Raw genomic sequence first — 15,760 nt, 5'->3', positions numbered from 1 at the left:
CTTGCATACCCCAAGGGGATGGAACCCACTACCTGACTAGCATCAAACTGTTACCTGGTTCATAGGTTGATTCTCAACCTCAGCCACACCAACCAGGCTAATTCAACTGTTTAAAAGATAAATATGAAAGGCAAGATCCTACTGGAAATATCCAATGGCACTAAAATATTCAAGAATTTGGAATCCAGAATATAATATTGAAATTTTGATAATTTGGTAGTGTTTTAGGTTCATTTGAATCAATTAGTAGAATAGCTACCTGAGTTGTAAATACAGAAAAATCACCCAGAGTACTAAATTACCACACCTGACTTAGTTTCTTTCAATGATAAAAGTAGTTACAAAAACTCAAGAGGTCAAACTTTTCTCTTTCCCATATACTTGGCAAGTTCTCTCATGTAATTCTCAACCTTGGCTGCATCTGAGAATCTTGGGGAATTTGTTGCCCAGGCTCTACCTGAGAGCAATTAAATCAGAATATGTAGGATGAGACCCAGGCATCAGTATTTTTTTTTTTTTTTTTTTTTTTTACTAGCCAGTGCTACATAAGAATTCATCAAATAAATTAATGTAATATATGACTTTATTACATCCAACCCCCAACCCCCAACATCTTCTATGCTGCCTACCTACAAAGGTGTTAGAAGTTTTTAAGCTGGGCTTTACCAGTTACAAGCTCTGTGACTTTGGACAAGTTCTTTAGCCTGATGATTAAGTGAGATCATAATGAAAACTTCCTATTGCAACAAAGAGCATAGAGTAGGTCTTCAATAACTATTGATTCCCTTCATTTTTAGAAGTGGTGCCTATTTGAATGAATGTGGGTGAGCACACAGTAGGCTGTAGTGCATGAATTCTGCCCACTCTCCAGCTTTTGGCAGCTCTTGGAAAGGAAAGCTGCCTAAATAGTTCTTGGGATTCTTGAGTTTAATAACCATAAGCAAAGGGTGGAGTGCTAAGTGAAAGATAAATGCTGTGGAAGGCGTGTCTTCCAGTGTTCCACTCCCTCTAAGGTTGTTGATCACATGAGCTGAAAGTACTTCCCTATTCCCAGCGTCTGTCTCCCTTAGGCAGTGTCTGAGTCTGAAAGGGACACAGCTAGGAAGGGGTGGGCCGAGTAGACTGGAAGGAAGTTTAAATACAGAAAAAGCACAGGATTCAATAACAATGCCACACTTTACTGTGACTAAGGTAGAGGACAGTGAGGAGCAGGCTGCAGCTTCAGTCCCCCCAGAGGGGGAGTCCAGCTTAGCAGAGGCAAAAGCCCAGATTCAGCAGTCAGATGAAACAGGTAAGTGCTCGACTTGGGAGCTTTGGGAACTTACAGGGTTTTTTTTGTGAGAGAAACGGTAACAAATATTCAAAACACCTCCTGCAGATGGAGAAAAAATATTGTGGTTAAAATGTTTTTCAATCAACTGTTTCACTCCCTTGTACATCTGATAACCTCTTTTCTCACATTCCGGTTTGTTTTTCCTCACAATGAGTTCTGTGTTCCTTACCCACAGGTGAAACTGAATCGGTGGCAGTGTATGAAAGGAGTTTTCAAGCAAAAAGAAAGGCACAATAAAAGTCAATTTATGAGCAATTTAGAATTCACCTTTTGCTCAGTTTAAATTATATCTGAAAGCTACATAAAGAGGGAGCATGGTTGGGTAGTTTTGTACAATGGACTTTGCACTTGTGACTTCTCAAGTTATTTAGCATTTTGCCTCAATTTACCAGTTAAACAGTAACTTAATAGCGAATGGCCTAAAAATTCTTTAATGAAAGAACAAGAGTAGATTATGGTGACCAGCATAGTATTGGGTTTAATAAATTTGATGAATGTGGTTATCCCTATTATTTTCTTTTAATAGTAACAGTTACTCTTTCTGAGGGAATCGTGGTTTTAAATTTTTCAACATGCAATTAAAAGCTTGGTTAATATTATAGTATTAAATATAGTTTGCTTGAAGCTCTATTTTTTAAGTCTGTAAATTTTATAAATTGTCAAAAACTTCTCTGTGCGTTAATGAAGGCTAAGGAAATAATCTCTAAAATTCCTTTTGATTTTAACTTTTCTCTACAGCAGTAACACATCATAATTCCTTGCTATAAACAGCTGTTGACTCTCTCCTGTCTTACTAAGCCTTCATGAATTTTTAAGAATTTTAAAGATAAGGACTATCAAAAACAAATTTCCTTTTATTTTTTCCTGTCTAGTGAGAGAATTTACTAGGGAAGATAAGAAAGAAAGTTTTATGGAAACTCTTTGCCTGCCTGGTTATTTTCATTTTGCTGAATTGTCAGGGTGATAAGAAATTGAAAGTTTAACCTACTTTGAACTTCAACTTGATTTCTCACAACTTTAACCCAAATAAGAAGTTAACTTCTCCTTCAGAATTGTGGGTTTGAAGCTACACTTAATTAGTTGTTCATATATATTTTTTTAATATATATTTTATTGATTTTTCACAGAGAGGAAGAGAGAGGGATAGAGAGTTAGAAACATCAATGAGAGAGAATCATCGATCAGCTGCCTCCTACACACCCCCCACTGGGGATGTGCCCGCAACCAAGGTACATGCCCTTGACCGGAATTGAACCCGGGACCCTTCAGTCCGCAGGCCGACGCTCTATCCACTGAGCCAAACCGGTCCTGGCTAGTTGTTCATATTTTCTGCCCTTAAATTTTAACCTTTTGTATTTGCTATTCTTTTTTTTTTTTTTTTTAATATATTTTATTGATTTTTTACAGAGAGGAAGAGAGAGGGATAGAGAGTTAGAAACATCGATGAGAGAGAATCATCGATCAGCTGCCTCTTGCACACCCCCTACTGAGGATGTGCCCGCAACCAAGGTACATGCCCTTGACCGGAATCGAACCCGGGACCTTTCACTCCACAGGCCAACGCTCTATCCACTGAGCCAAACCGGTCTCGGCTGTATTTGCTATTCTTCATTAATTTCACAAAATGCAGACAAGTGAAGTCTATCTATATCTTATTTCACCTCTCATTGTTTTTTGTCTTCTCTTCACCACCTCTGTTGTACTATTTCATCTTTTGGTGCCAAAGTGTTTGAGGAAACTTGCTGTATTCAGATTAGAACAGTGTTGAAGTCATTTAATCTATTATCAATCATCTATTGTAGAAAAGCCATAAACATTTTTTTTAATAGCAACCAACCCTTTCATAAGTGACATTGCTAGGCTTAACTTATTTTCTTCCATGGTAATTGTTTTGGACAAGGGAGAGGTGACACATATAATCTGACTTGAATTTAATAGTGTTTTTTTATTTATTGGCATTTTCTTTCTTTTTATATATATATATATATATATATATATATATATATATATATATATATATATATATTATTGATTTTCTACAGAGAGGAAGAGAAAGGGATAGAGAGTTAGAAACATCAGTGAGAGAGAAGTATTGATCAGCTGCCTCCTGCACACCCCCTACTGAGGATTTGCCCGCAACCAAGGTACATGCCCTTGACCGGAATCGAATCTGGAACCGTTCAGTCCTCAGGCTGACGCTCTAACCACTGAGCAAACCGGTTTTGGCTTATTGGCGTTTTCCATGACAGCCCAGAAAGTGTCCACTTGAATGAACTATTGTTTGGTAAGTGAACAACTTATGGGAATACATTACCTAAATTGTATTTATCTTTATTTTAGGGTTAAATTAGAGGGGAAGAAGGGGGAAATGTATATGGGAATAACCTAAAAATTTTGTTGTTTTTTACTTAGGACAGTGGTTCTCAACCTTTCTAATGCCTCAACCCTTTAATACAGTTCCTCATGTTGTGGTGACCCCCAACCATAATATTATTTTCATTGCTACTTTCATAACTGTAATTTTGCTACTGTTAATGAATCGTAATGTAAACATCTGCGTTTTCCCATGGTCTTAGGCTCTACAGCAGCGGTTCTCAACCTGTGGGTCGTGACCCACAGGTTGAGAACTGCTAGCAGGGTCACCTAAGGCCATCGGAAAACACAGATATTTACATTACAATTCATATCAGTAGAAAATTACATTTATGAAGTAGCAACGAAATAATTTTATGGTTGGGGTTCACCACAAGATGAGGAACTGTATTAAAGGGTTAAGGCATTAGAAAGGTTGAGAACCACTGACTTAGGAGTAGGATATTCTCTTTTTAAATATATATATATATATATATATATATATATATATATATATATATATTGATTTCAGAGAGGAAGGAAGAGGGAGAGATAGAAATATCAATGATGAGTTTGATCAGCTGCCTCCTGCACACAACTCCTGAAACACCATTTTTCCTCAAGAATATCCTATTGAATGCATGACTCTTCAGTCTGTAGGGCAACGCTCTATCCACTGAGCCAAGCGGGCTAGGGCAGGAGTAGGATATTCTTGAGAATAAAAGGTGTTTCTGAAGTAGTTGACTGAAATGAAATTTGTTCGTTTGAGTTAGAATATCCTAAGCTGATTGTGGCTTTTTGCAAGCACTTCTAATATGAGCTATTTATGTAACCAGTTGATTTGTTTTTCATTTTTAAAAAATATATATTTTTATTGATTTCAGAGAAGAAGGAAGAGGGAAAGAGAGATAGAAACATCAGTGATCAGCCTGATTGGCCCATGTGGCTCAATGGTTGAGTGGTTACCCAGGAACTAAGAGGTCACCAGTTCAATTCTGGGTCAGGGAATGTGTCCAGTTTGCAAGTTCGATCCCCAGAGGGTGCGTGCATGAGGCAGCTGAGATCCCCAGTCGGGGGGAGGAGATGTGCATGCAGGAGGCAATCGATCCACAACCTCTTGGCTCAACTACTGAGTCACATTGGGTGGACAAGTATTTTTTTCTATGTATAATGAAAAATATGGAAAGAAAAATATATAGTGTCATATAAACTGAACATATTTAAAAACCAGATCATTCTTTAAATAAAGTTTAAAATGTTTTTTTAAAAATGACATTTACTTGAACTAGACAGGTAATTTGAGATAAAATATAAATATAACTAATTTAAGCACTGTCCAGTTTGGCTCAGTGGATAGAACGTTGGCCTGTGGACTGAAGGGTCCTAGGTTTGAGTCCAGTTAAAAGCACATGCCCGGGGTTGCAGGCTCGATCCCCAGTGGGAGGGCATGCAGAAGGCAGCTAGCTGATCAATGGTTCTCTCTCATCATTGATCTTTCTATCTCTCTCTTGCTCTCTGAAATCAATTAAAAAATAGTAAAAAGAAAAAAATTATTTATGAAAAAACATATAAACTAATTTTAAAAAGAAATATATTCTTTTTATATAGTCTGCCATTCTAGTTGCCAGAATGCTAATCTATTAGAACCCTGCTTAAGTTTGGTTTTGAAGGGAAAGGCAAAGACTCAAACATTCATGACTGTTTTTCTTCTCCCCAGTCCAGTTTCTGTGCCCCATCCTATGTTTTCTCAGCAACTTGTCTACAGAAATAGCACATATCACCTATTTACTTCTCTCTCCCACAATAGACTGACTATAGATTCCTCTAGAGTAGAGACTTTGTGGGATCATTTTTGTATCTCCAGGTGAATTGGACTAACAGGCAATTTGCTCACCAAACCCATTTAGTGCAAATACCATGCTAGGTGTTGTACTTTTTCTTTCTTTTTTTTTTTTTAAATATATTTTATTGATTTTGTATAGAGAGGAAGGGAGAGAGATAAAGAGTTAGAAACATCGATGAGAGAGAGTCATCGATCAGCTGCCTCTTGCACACCCCCTACTGGGGATATTCCCGCAACCAAGGTACATGCCCTTGACTGGAATCGAACCCGGGACCTTTCAGTCCCCAAGCCGATGCTCTATCCATTGAGCCAAACCAGTCCCGGCGTACTTTTTCCTAAGGCTACAAATGCACAGGAAGTATAAGTTCTGCACTAAAGGCGTTAGAGCCAGAGATTTGGCTTTGAATTCGAGTCCTACTAATTATTACTAATTAGGAGTAGTGATAATTTGTATTATTACATGAATGACTTTGGGTAGTTTATTTAACTTCTCTAAGGCTTATTTTACTCATTGATAAAACAAAAGGAATAACAGTACACGTTTCACAGGGTGGTTAAGAATTACCTGGGAAAATTCATATAAAGCCCTGAACATACGTGACGCACAGCACTCAAAAGTAAGAGCAACCTTTGCCCTGGCTCAGTTGGTCAGGTGTCTTCCCCTGCACCAAAGCGTTGCCAGTTGGATTCCAGGTCCAGGTACATGTCCAGGTGTCAGGCTTGATCCCCAGTGGATGGCGTGCAGGAGACAGCCTATACATTATTCTCTCACATCAACGTTTCTCTTTCTCCTCTTCCTTCCTTTCTCTAAAAAATCAATAAAATCTTGGAGGGGTGTGTGTAAGAGCAACCTCTTACTTATTAGTACATTGCAGTGAGTGGTTTAATTAGAACAAAAAGAAACTGCTTTGGATAACAGATGGTGAAGAGAATCATAGTATGTGGAGAGGACCCTGGACGGGTGTCTCAGAGGATGGGACATAACTGATTCTTGAAGGGAGGTCTAGGGAAGGAGATTACAACAATAGGAGCACTTAAGAAAGTATGACAGGAGGTGGAAAGCATGTGGGAAACAAAAGTTCAAGGTAGTTAACACACTGAGCATGGGTAAAGATAGCTAAGAGAAGTGTTATCAACTTCATCCTCTCCCTACTCTGTGAGAATACTAGGTGTTAGTGCCATTTTAGAGATAAACTGAGGCTATTGACAGATATTTGTCTCAGGCAACATGATGAGTAGTGGCAGAGCCAGCACTCACACTTTTTTTTTTTTTTTTTTAATATATTTTATTGATTTTTTTTTTGCCCCCCTCCCTCCCTCCCTCCCACACATCGCCTCCCTCCCCAGAGTTTTGTGTCCATTGGTTGTACTTATATGCATGTATAAAAGTCCTTCGGTTGATCTATTATCTCCCCCAGATCTTCCTCCCCTCCCCGCTGTAATTTGACAGTCTACTTGTTGATATACTGTCTCTATATCTATCTTTTGGTTCCTCAGTTTATAATGCTCTTTATTATCCACAAATGAGTGAGGTCATGTGGTGTTTCTCTTTCGTTGATTGGCTTATTTCACTCAGCATGACAGCACTCACACTTCTGAGTTGTTTTTTCAACACCACAAAGGAGCATGGCTGCTGTATGTTCCAGTAGCTAAGTTTCCATCTGTTGCACCTTCTAGGAATTTTAATAGCGATGACATTGAATTTAATCAAAAGCTTTTCAACATCTACTGAGTTTCTCAAACAGTTTTCTTTTATCTATTAATATTGAATTACATTAATAGAGTTTTTGATGTTGAACCACTTTTATATCCCTAAAATTAAATTTACTTTTTGTCATATGCATTATAATTTTTAATTTTTTCTTAAAAATTTTTTTATTGAATTTATTGGGGTGACATTGGTTCATAATATTACAGGTTTCAGGTGCACAATTCTATAATACATCATCTGTAATATGGTATTGTGTGTCTACCACCCCAAATCAAGCCTCCTTTCATCACCATTTTTTCCTCCCCCCTGCTCCTTCCTCTCCACTCTTTTTTGTTGTTGTTGTTGTATTTTATTGATTTTTTACACAGAGAAAGGGATAGAGATAGAGAGCCAGAAACATTGATCAGCTGCCTCCTGCACACCCCCCCACTGGGGATGGGCCCGCAACCAAGGTACCTGCCCTTGACCAGAATCTAATCCGGGACCCTTCAGTCCACAGGCTGACGCTCTATCCACTGCTCTACCCACTGCTCTATTCACTGAGCCAAAGCGGTTTCAGCCCTCCCGTCCACTCTTATCTGTCTCTCCCCACCCCTTTTTCCCTCTAGTAATCACCATACTGTTTGTTTGTGAGGGCTTGTGTGTGTGTGTGTGTGTGTGTGTGTGTGATTAATCTTAACCTTCACCTTTTCACCCATCCCTCACCCCCCTTTCCCTCTGATAACTAGCTGTATCTGTGAGTCTGTTTCTATTTTGTTTGTCAATTTATTTTGTTCATTAGATTCCACATGTAGTAAGTGAAATCAGATAGTACTTGACTTTCTCTGACTGACTTATTTCACTCAAACTTCTAAGTTTTATGTGCTTCTCATCACATCATGCCAGGTCCTAGCTTTTTAAGAATAACAGAAAGTGTTCTGGCCAGGTAGCTCAGTTGTTGGAGTGTTGTCTCACGCACCAACAAGATTGTGGGTTCAATTACTGGTCAGGACATATTTAGGTTGTGGGTTCAATTCCCAGTCAGGGCGCTTATAGGAGGCAATCAATCAATGTTTCTCTCTTTTCCTGCCTCTCTCTAAAAGCAATTTTAAAAAACATATCCTCAGATAATAATTAAAAGAAAAAAACAACAACAAAGTTATTTAGTATGTTAATGTGCATGGGCCACAGGATTTTGATGTGAGCATTATCAAATCTGCTATTTTTTTAAATAGGAACAACACAACAGAGTCTTACTGTTTATTGCTTTTACTGAACCAGGCATATTGTTACACACATTTATTTATTTATTTATTTTTAATTTTTTTATTTCATTTTTTATTAAGGTATTAAATGTGTACATATCTTACCAATTCCTTCCTCCTCCCATACATGCCCTCCTTCCCCAGAGTTTTACGTATATTGGTTATGCTTACCAATATATGCATGCATGCAAATCATTGATCTCTTACCCCCGCACTCTACCCCTCCCACCTTCTCTCATAGGTTGGACAGTCTGTTCGATGCTTCTATGACTCTGGTTCTATTTTTTGTTCATCAGTTTATGTTGTTCATTATATTCTACAAATGAGTGAGATCATGACTACTGTCTTTTATTGACTAACATTAAAGTAGATGGAAATAGATAACCACAAAACTTCTTTGTATTGATTTAAAAAAATCTTTTCTGGCCTACCTGGTTTTGGGTTAGTAATTGAGTGTTGACCTATGAACCAGGAGGTCACAGTTCAATTCCAGATCAGGGCATATGCCCGGATTGTGAGCTAGATCCCCAGTGTAAATAAGCATGTAGGAGACAGCCAATCAATGATTCTCTCTCATCACTGATGTTTCTATCTCTCTCCCTTCTTCTCTGAAATCAATAAAAAAATATATTTTAAAATATTTCTTATAATGAAGATTTAAAAGCTTTTTATTTCTTGGTCCTTTTAATATTCACCTGGGTTTTTACCAACCAAACTAACAGAAATTTGAATCTGCATGTTTTAATATCTCAGGATCAGAGTTAATCTTTAAAGTTGTCTTGATGAGGCCTTGGCTCATGTGGCTCAATGGATAGGGCACCATCCTGTGCACTGAAGAGTCTAGGGTTTGATCCCCTGCTCAGTTGGGTGCCTGCGTGAGACAACCAACCTGCGTCTCTCTCACATCAATGTCTCTCTCTCTCCCTCTCCTTTTCCTTCCTCCTTCCCTTTCCTTCTACACACTCTCTAAAAATCAATGGAAAAATTTCCTTGAGTAAGGATTACCAAAAAAACGTTGGCTGGATGAGGAAGGTTTTTCTGCCTCCCCCATCTCCCCTCAATATTCTATCATTGTCTGAAAGTCTTAACATTGCCCAGAAATATTTTCCAATTCTTTTTTCCTCCTATCAAAGATGATAATACTAGAATACAAATTTGAGTATGATTCCTTTCAGTTCTTTACATCTTAAAAACTTTTAGTTTGTTAATCCTTTGTCATATTATGCTTTGACAATCATAAATGCTTTCATTCTCTATTTCAATACTTTTATCACCAGATTTTTAGAATCTCTTGATCCCCAACATTTCCTTGCTTAGTGTACCAACCCTCTCTGTACTATCTGCTACTTTTCCCCATAGGAAATATACCAGATTGGAATTGATTTTTTTCTGTAAATATAAAATTTCTCCAAAATGTATATACATGCATATTGCCTAACATTTTTATCCTATACTAAAAGAAACATCTGGTTTAGGATTATAAACACATTATTGGCCTGATGCACGAAATTTGTGTACATTAAAAGGGAATTAATTAGAGGAAATATTTTAATATCACTATTTGCCCTTTCTCTATAATAGAAGTGTCAGAGATGAAAGAAAATTAGTAAAATGTATATGAAAATCTCCCTCCTGTCAGAGTGTGAGGTGCACCATGGGACCCAGAGTCAAGTCCCCGCCTACCACCTGCACACACTTCAAAATTGCAGGAGACCAGACTCAGTTGGCCCCATTCCCATCAGGCCCTGCTGGGTGGAGGAGGAGGGGCGCTCGCATAGCCTCAGGTCCCCCAGTCCAGTGCCAGCTAGGGGGTGAGGCCTGAAGTCCCCTGTCAAGTCCCGTTGTGCAGGGGGACATGGCCTGAAGTTCCCCATTAAGCCCCCTGGGCAAGGGGCATGGCCTGAGGTTCCCATCAAGCCCCACCAGGCAGGGGACGCAGCCTGAGGTCTCCATCAAGTCCCTCGGGGCTGGGGGTGTGGCCTGAGGTCCCTTGCCCTAGTTAGCCACCATGCAGCCTCAAGTCCCTGCTGTTCTGTCCTGACATTATAGTGTCCCAGCTAATTTGCATATTTCTCTATTATATAGATAAATATTGTGTAATTTCAGCATATTGTAACATTCAAAAAGTTTTCAAATTTTAGACAATTTAGATAAATGGCATAGATTACAAAATTGAATATAAGCTGATAATCTTTAAAGAATTTAGTATTTTTTTCATTTTGCCAAGTTGAAAGAAGAAACAGTCTTACTAAAATTGTCATCAACATTATAGTAATAATTGTCAAGTACCCACTATATGTCAGGCATTTTACCAATGTTAGTTATTTAAAATTTTTTTTTTATTGATTTCAGAGATGATGGAAGAGGGAGAGAGAGATAGACACATCAATGATGAGAGAGCAAGCTGCCTCTTGCTCGCCCCACACTGGGGATTGAGCCCAAAACCCAGGCATGTGCCCTTGACTGGAATCAAACCTGGAACCAGTCTGCAGGCCGTCACTCATCCATTGAGTCAAACCAGGTAGGGCCCAGTGTTGGTTTATTTAATCTTCACAGCAACCTGGACAAGTAACCATTATCACCATTTTATTTATTTATTTTTAAAATACATTTTTATTCATTTCAGAGAGGAAGGAAAGAGAGAAACATCAATGATGAGTGATAATAATTGATCGGCTGCCTCCTGCACATCCCTTCACTGGGGATCAAGCCTACAAACCAGGAATGTGCCCTGACCGGGAATTGAACTATGACCTCCTGGTTCATAGATCAACACTCAATCATTAAACCACACCGGCTGGGCCATTTTCACTATTTTAGAGAGGAGGAGAGTGAAATGCCCCAAATTAGGTTTTTTAAGTGGTAGCTGTGGAATTTGAACTAAGTTCTCTGTGACTTGAAAACCTTTTTTTTTTTCATCACCCCACACTGCCCTTTACTTATTTAGTTTTGTGGTGGTGTTTTTTCTGAATTAGGTGGTTCTATTTTCTTAGTAGTTACTAATTTTTTTTAGGTTCTATTTTCTTTGTGGATTTCTCAAAATTAATTGAAAATTACTTGCTGTTTCTATCTTATCATGTGTTGGATTGCTTTTATACAATACTTGGTGTAAACTATTTCCAAATGTAGATATTGAATTTTAATATAACAAAAATAAACATACATCTGGAAGTATGAAAAATGTGTTTATTTTAGTGCACTAGAAAAAATTGCTAATATTTCAAGTACCATTCTTAAAGTGAAGCTAGGTAATGACACAAGTTTATTTAGAGAAAGTTTATTTATATAGGTAGAACATAGACATGCTATAAAGATTGAATATGGTGCATAAATAACAAATTATTTTGATCAATTCCAAATGCTTATATAGTGAATTAGGCCTCATTTCCTTTCCTGTGTGTTCTTCTCACTATGGTATAACATATAATGGTTTTGTGATGAGATTTCAGTGGCCGTATTAGAAATGGTGAACCTATAGTAAGAGTACTTTCCAAAAGCTGTCTTAATCTTTCCCCACCACCTTGCTTTTGATCATATATTTTTCTTCATTTGAACTCTCTTCTCTTCTGCTTTCTTTTTGTCTACCATAAAAAGTTACACAAACCCACATCACCTTAAGACCAGGTTCATACTCATTTCCTCCAAGATGACTTGTCTGATTCTCTACCCCACCTTTGATTATCCCATCAATCAGTGCATATCCATCAGAATTCAAACATACTTTGCAGTATCTCCTGAATTTGCAATGGCTTTGTAATTATATTAGTATCTGAGGTGAGCGATAGTGTTTTAATAGTATTTTTTAAATTACTGTGTGTGTATGTGTATTTAATTTTCTTATCCTCACCTGAGGATATGTTTACTGATTTGAGAGAGTGAGAGAGAAAAATGGAGAAACATCCATCAGTTGCCTTACACACATGCCCCAATGGGATCAAACCCCAACCTAGGTATGTGCCCTGACTGGGAATCAAGCCCAAAACCTTATGATATATGGTATGATGTTCCAAACAACTGAGCCACCTCAGCCAGGTCTATGGAAAATTTCAAACACAAAAGTTCAGTGACTCTTTGTTGGTGTTCTTTATTTTTAGATGCTCTCTATATTTAAGGATATCAGCCTTTTGTGATGTAAGTTACAAATATTTTTCCAAGTCAATATTTCTTTTTAAATGTTATTGAGATATAATTTGCAAAAACCAAACCACACATTTATTTATTTAATATATATTTCATTAGTTTTTACAGAGAGGAAGGGAGAGGGAGAGTTAGAGACATCGCTGAGAGAGAAACATCGATCAGCTGCCTCCTACACACCCCTACTGGGGATGTGCCCGTAACCAAGGTATATGTCCTTGACAGGAATCGAACCCGGGACCTTTCAGTCTGCAGGCCGATGCTCTATCCACTGAGCCAAACTGGTTAGGGCTAAACCACACATATTTAATGTGTACAGTTTGTTGAGTTCTGAAATGTGCACATTCCCCTGAAACAATGATCAGAATCAAGATGATAAACATTTCCTTCACCTCCAGACATTTCCTTGTGCCTATTATGACCACTCACCTAATTCCCTCGTCCCCAGGCAATCACTGATCTGCTTTCTGTCACTATATATTAGTTTGCATTCCCCAGAATCTTATGTGAGTGAAATCATACTCTCTTTTGTCTGTCTGTTTTTATACAGCATAATTATTTTTGACATTTATTCATCGAGTCTATATCCTTTAAATTCTACTTAGATTAAGGTCTTTATTATTTCTCAGAATTTAATATTTAGTGCAGTAGTTGATAATGTTACAAACCACAGATATTTGTTACAAACCACAGATATTTGTACCACACAGAGGCTTTTAAAAATTTTTTTGCCAAGATTTGAATGTTTTTTGGATTGAATATTTTTTGGATTTGAATGTTTTTCTGTAAACAGGACTTACTTTTTAAGAGAGGGTTCTGGGAAGGAAAGTGAAATCTCACTATTTCTCTGTTCCTAACTCCAGCCTCTGTCTGCCTCTCTTGAGCCAAATGACCCCTTGATCCAGCGAACAGTTAGGTGCAAGGAAAATCTGGGCATGTCAGCGCCCTGTTGGGGAGCTGGCCCAGGTCATATTCCTCAGAGAGAACAAGTTGGACAAGAAAACAGGCTGGACAAGAGCCTGGGGATGAGGATAAGGGAGGCAGGTATAGGAAAGAGCTTGGCTTGGTAGAGAGCCATGGACTTCTGGGGGGAAGGAGAGAGGGGAAAAGCAAGGGAACTCACTATCCCCAAGGCTAGGAGATGTAAGGAGACCTGAGATTTCCTCCTGGGTCTTGGCAGGGCTGGCAGCTTGCCTGCCGCACTGCCCGCCTAGGGGGTAAACACTGTGTGCCTTTCTGCTCCTTGGAGACTGTTCCCACTGTGGTCCTTCAATAACGAAACCTAAGCCCCTCTGAGGTAGCAAAGAAAACAACCTATCCAGGGAACCCCGGCAACCAGAAAGAGAAAAATAGCTTAGAATAAACAATGTGTTGGACCAGCTAAATAGAAATGCTGGAGAAGACCGTAGCTTTAATATGAAATGCTTCTCCAGGGAGCATTCCCGGAGGTTCAAAAGAAGGCTTTATTGAGCAAAAATATGATTTGCTAGCTAAATAAGTATTGCTTCATGATTCTCAACCCATGCACACACACCCTTTTTTTTTACTATTTCCACTGAAATGTAAGTATTCTAAGAGCAGGAACTTTTGTCCCTTGTATACATTGCTGATCTTTTGTCAACATCCAATGTCTACAACACTGTCTTGCACATAGGTAAGCAACCAGTATGTAATTATTGAATAAGAAATGAATGAAAGAGTGTGATCATGTATTGTCCTGGAAGATCAAGAGGAAGAAATATCAAAGCAAAGAAGCAAATATACAAAGAAATTAAAAATTAAAAATTAAATTAAAAAATAAGAGCCCCACTGGTGTGGCTAAGTGGTTGAGCATTGATCCAAGAACCAGGAGGTCACAATTTGATTCCCAATCAAAGATTCTGATCATTGATGGTTCTTTCGTTTTTTAAAAAAATCTTCACGTGAGGATATTTCTCCATTGATTTTCTTTGGAGAGAGTGGAAGAGAGAGGGAAAGACAGAGAAATATCAGTGTGAGAGAGACATATCGATTGGCACAAGCCCCAACCAGGGCCTGGGCCAGGGAGGAATCTGCAACCAAGGTTGACCAGAATCAAACCCAGGACCCTTCAGTCTGCGGGCCAATGCTCTGTCCACTGAGCCAAACCGGCTAGGGCTCATTGATGTTTCTATTCCTTTCTCCTCCCTTTCTCTCTGAAATCAATAAAAATCTATTTAAAAAAAGATGTTTAAAAATCTATTTTAAAAAAGATGAGAGAGTTGGAGGATAGATTCAGGACACCTAATGAGGCTAAAGTAATTTCCTGAGTTAAAGATTTCATTGAATAGTATAAAGTTTCAGGGAAGATCGGTGATAGAAAACATACACCTAGAGTTATCCTAGAAAAATATTTAAGTTCCAAGGATTCATCTTAGAAGCTTCCAGATAGAATTTATTATACCTATAAAGTATCAGACTGGCATCAGAATTGTAATCTACAACACTGGAAATTAGGAGACAGTGGAAGAGTATCCACAGGTTACCGAGAGAAAAAATAATCCAAGTTCATATTCCCAGTGAAGACACCCTCCCCTACTGTGGGGGTTTGTTTCTCTGTTTTCCGCGACCTGCACGGAAAACGACAGGTTCCTGAGTGGAGGAGCTGGGGATTAAGAAATTAAAGAAAAAAAGAGACCAAGACACAGAAATAGAGACAAACTGGGACACGGCTGGGGGGCTGCCACTCTGATGGAGAGATAGTCAACCCCCACCACAGACAACACAGTACATTTACAGTATTTATTTCCAAAGTGGGGTTTAAGGTCAAAGAAGTTTTGGGTGTGCCCGGGTCCTATTCACTCCTCATTCCTGGGATTTAGCATATCAAGACCTGGGTAAGTCAAGGTCCTATTCGTTCCTCATTCTGTACTGATCAGCCTCTCACATTTTGGGGAAACAAGTTCCCAGGACGTGTTCAGCTGATGATAATTAAAGGTCATCTGTGTGCATTCCCGGGGGCCCTCTACACCCTACAAGTGGAAATGAATTACAAATATACAAAAATACAAATATTTCTTCTGAGAATATTTAAGAAAGGTTTTTAATGAAATAAGTGAGCCAGAACAGAGATCACATGATGAAAGAGAAGGAAATAGTGGAAAATGACAGACTCTCTGGGT

At 38.4% G+C, this 15,760-nt stretch overlaps 1 protein-coding gene across 4 annotated transcripts in view; it reads left to right on the top strand.

Moving 5' to 3' along the window:
• The window catches only part of SLC12A6 (solute carrier family 12 member 6), a 100,693-nt gene that overhangs the window by 20,850 nt on the left and 64,083 nt on the right, over positions 1 to 15,760 (top strand). Inside the window, exon 1 of one of the 4 annotated variants that reach the window (XM_036447049.2) lies at positions 1,046 to 1,291. The exons of the other annotated variants lie outside the window; for them this stretch is intronic. Within the exon in view, the coding sequence (XP_036302942.1) occupies positions 1,168 to 1,291 (124 nt within the window). The 5' untranslated portion in view covers positions 1,046 to 1,167. Of the gene's footprint in view, positions 1 to 1,045; positions 1,292 to 15,760 lie in introns of those variants that run through there. 4 annotated transcript variants of the gene reach the window in all.

Source organism: Pipistrellus kuhlii, unplaced genomic scaffold, assembly GCF_014108245.1.
Source record: "Pipistrellus kuhlii isolate mPipKuh1 unplaced genomic scaffold, mPipKuh1.p scaffold_m20_p_1, whole genome shotgun sequence".
NCBI classification, from domain to species: domain Eukaryota; kingdom Metazoa; phylum Chordata; class Mammalia; order Chiroptera; family Vespertilionidae; genus Pipistrellus; species Pipistrellus kuhlii.
The sequence above is the reverse complement of the archived record's forward strand: the minus strand, read 5'-3'. Positions and strand labels throughout refer to the sequence as shown.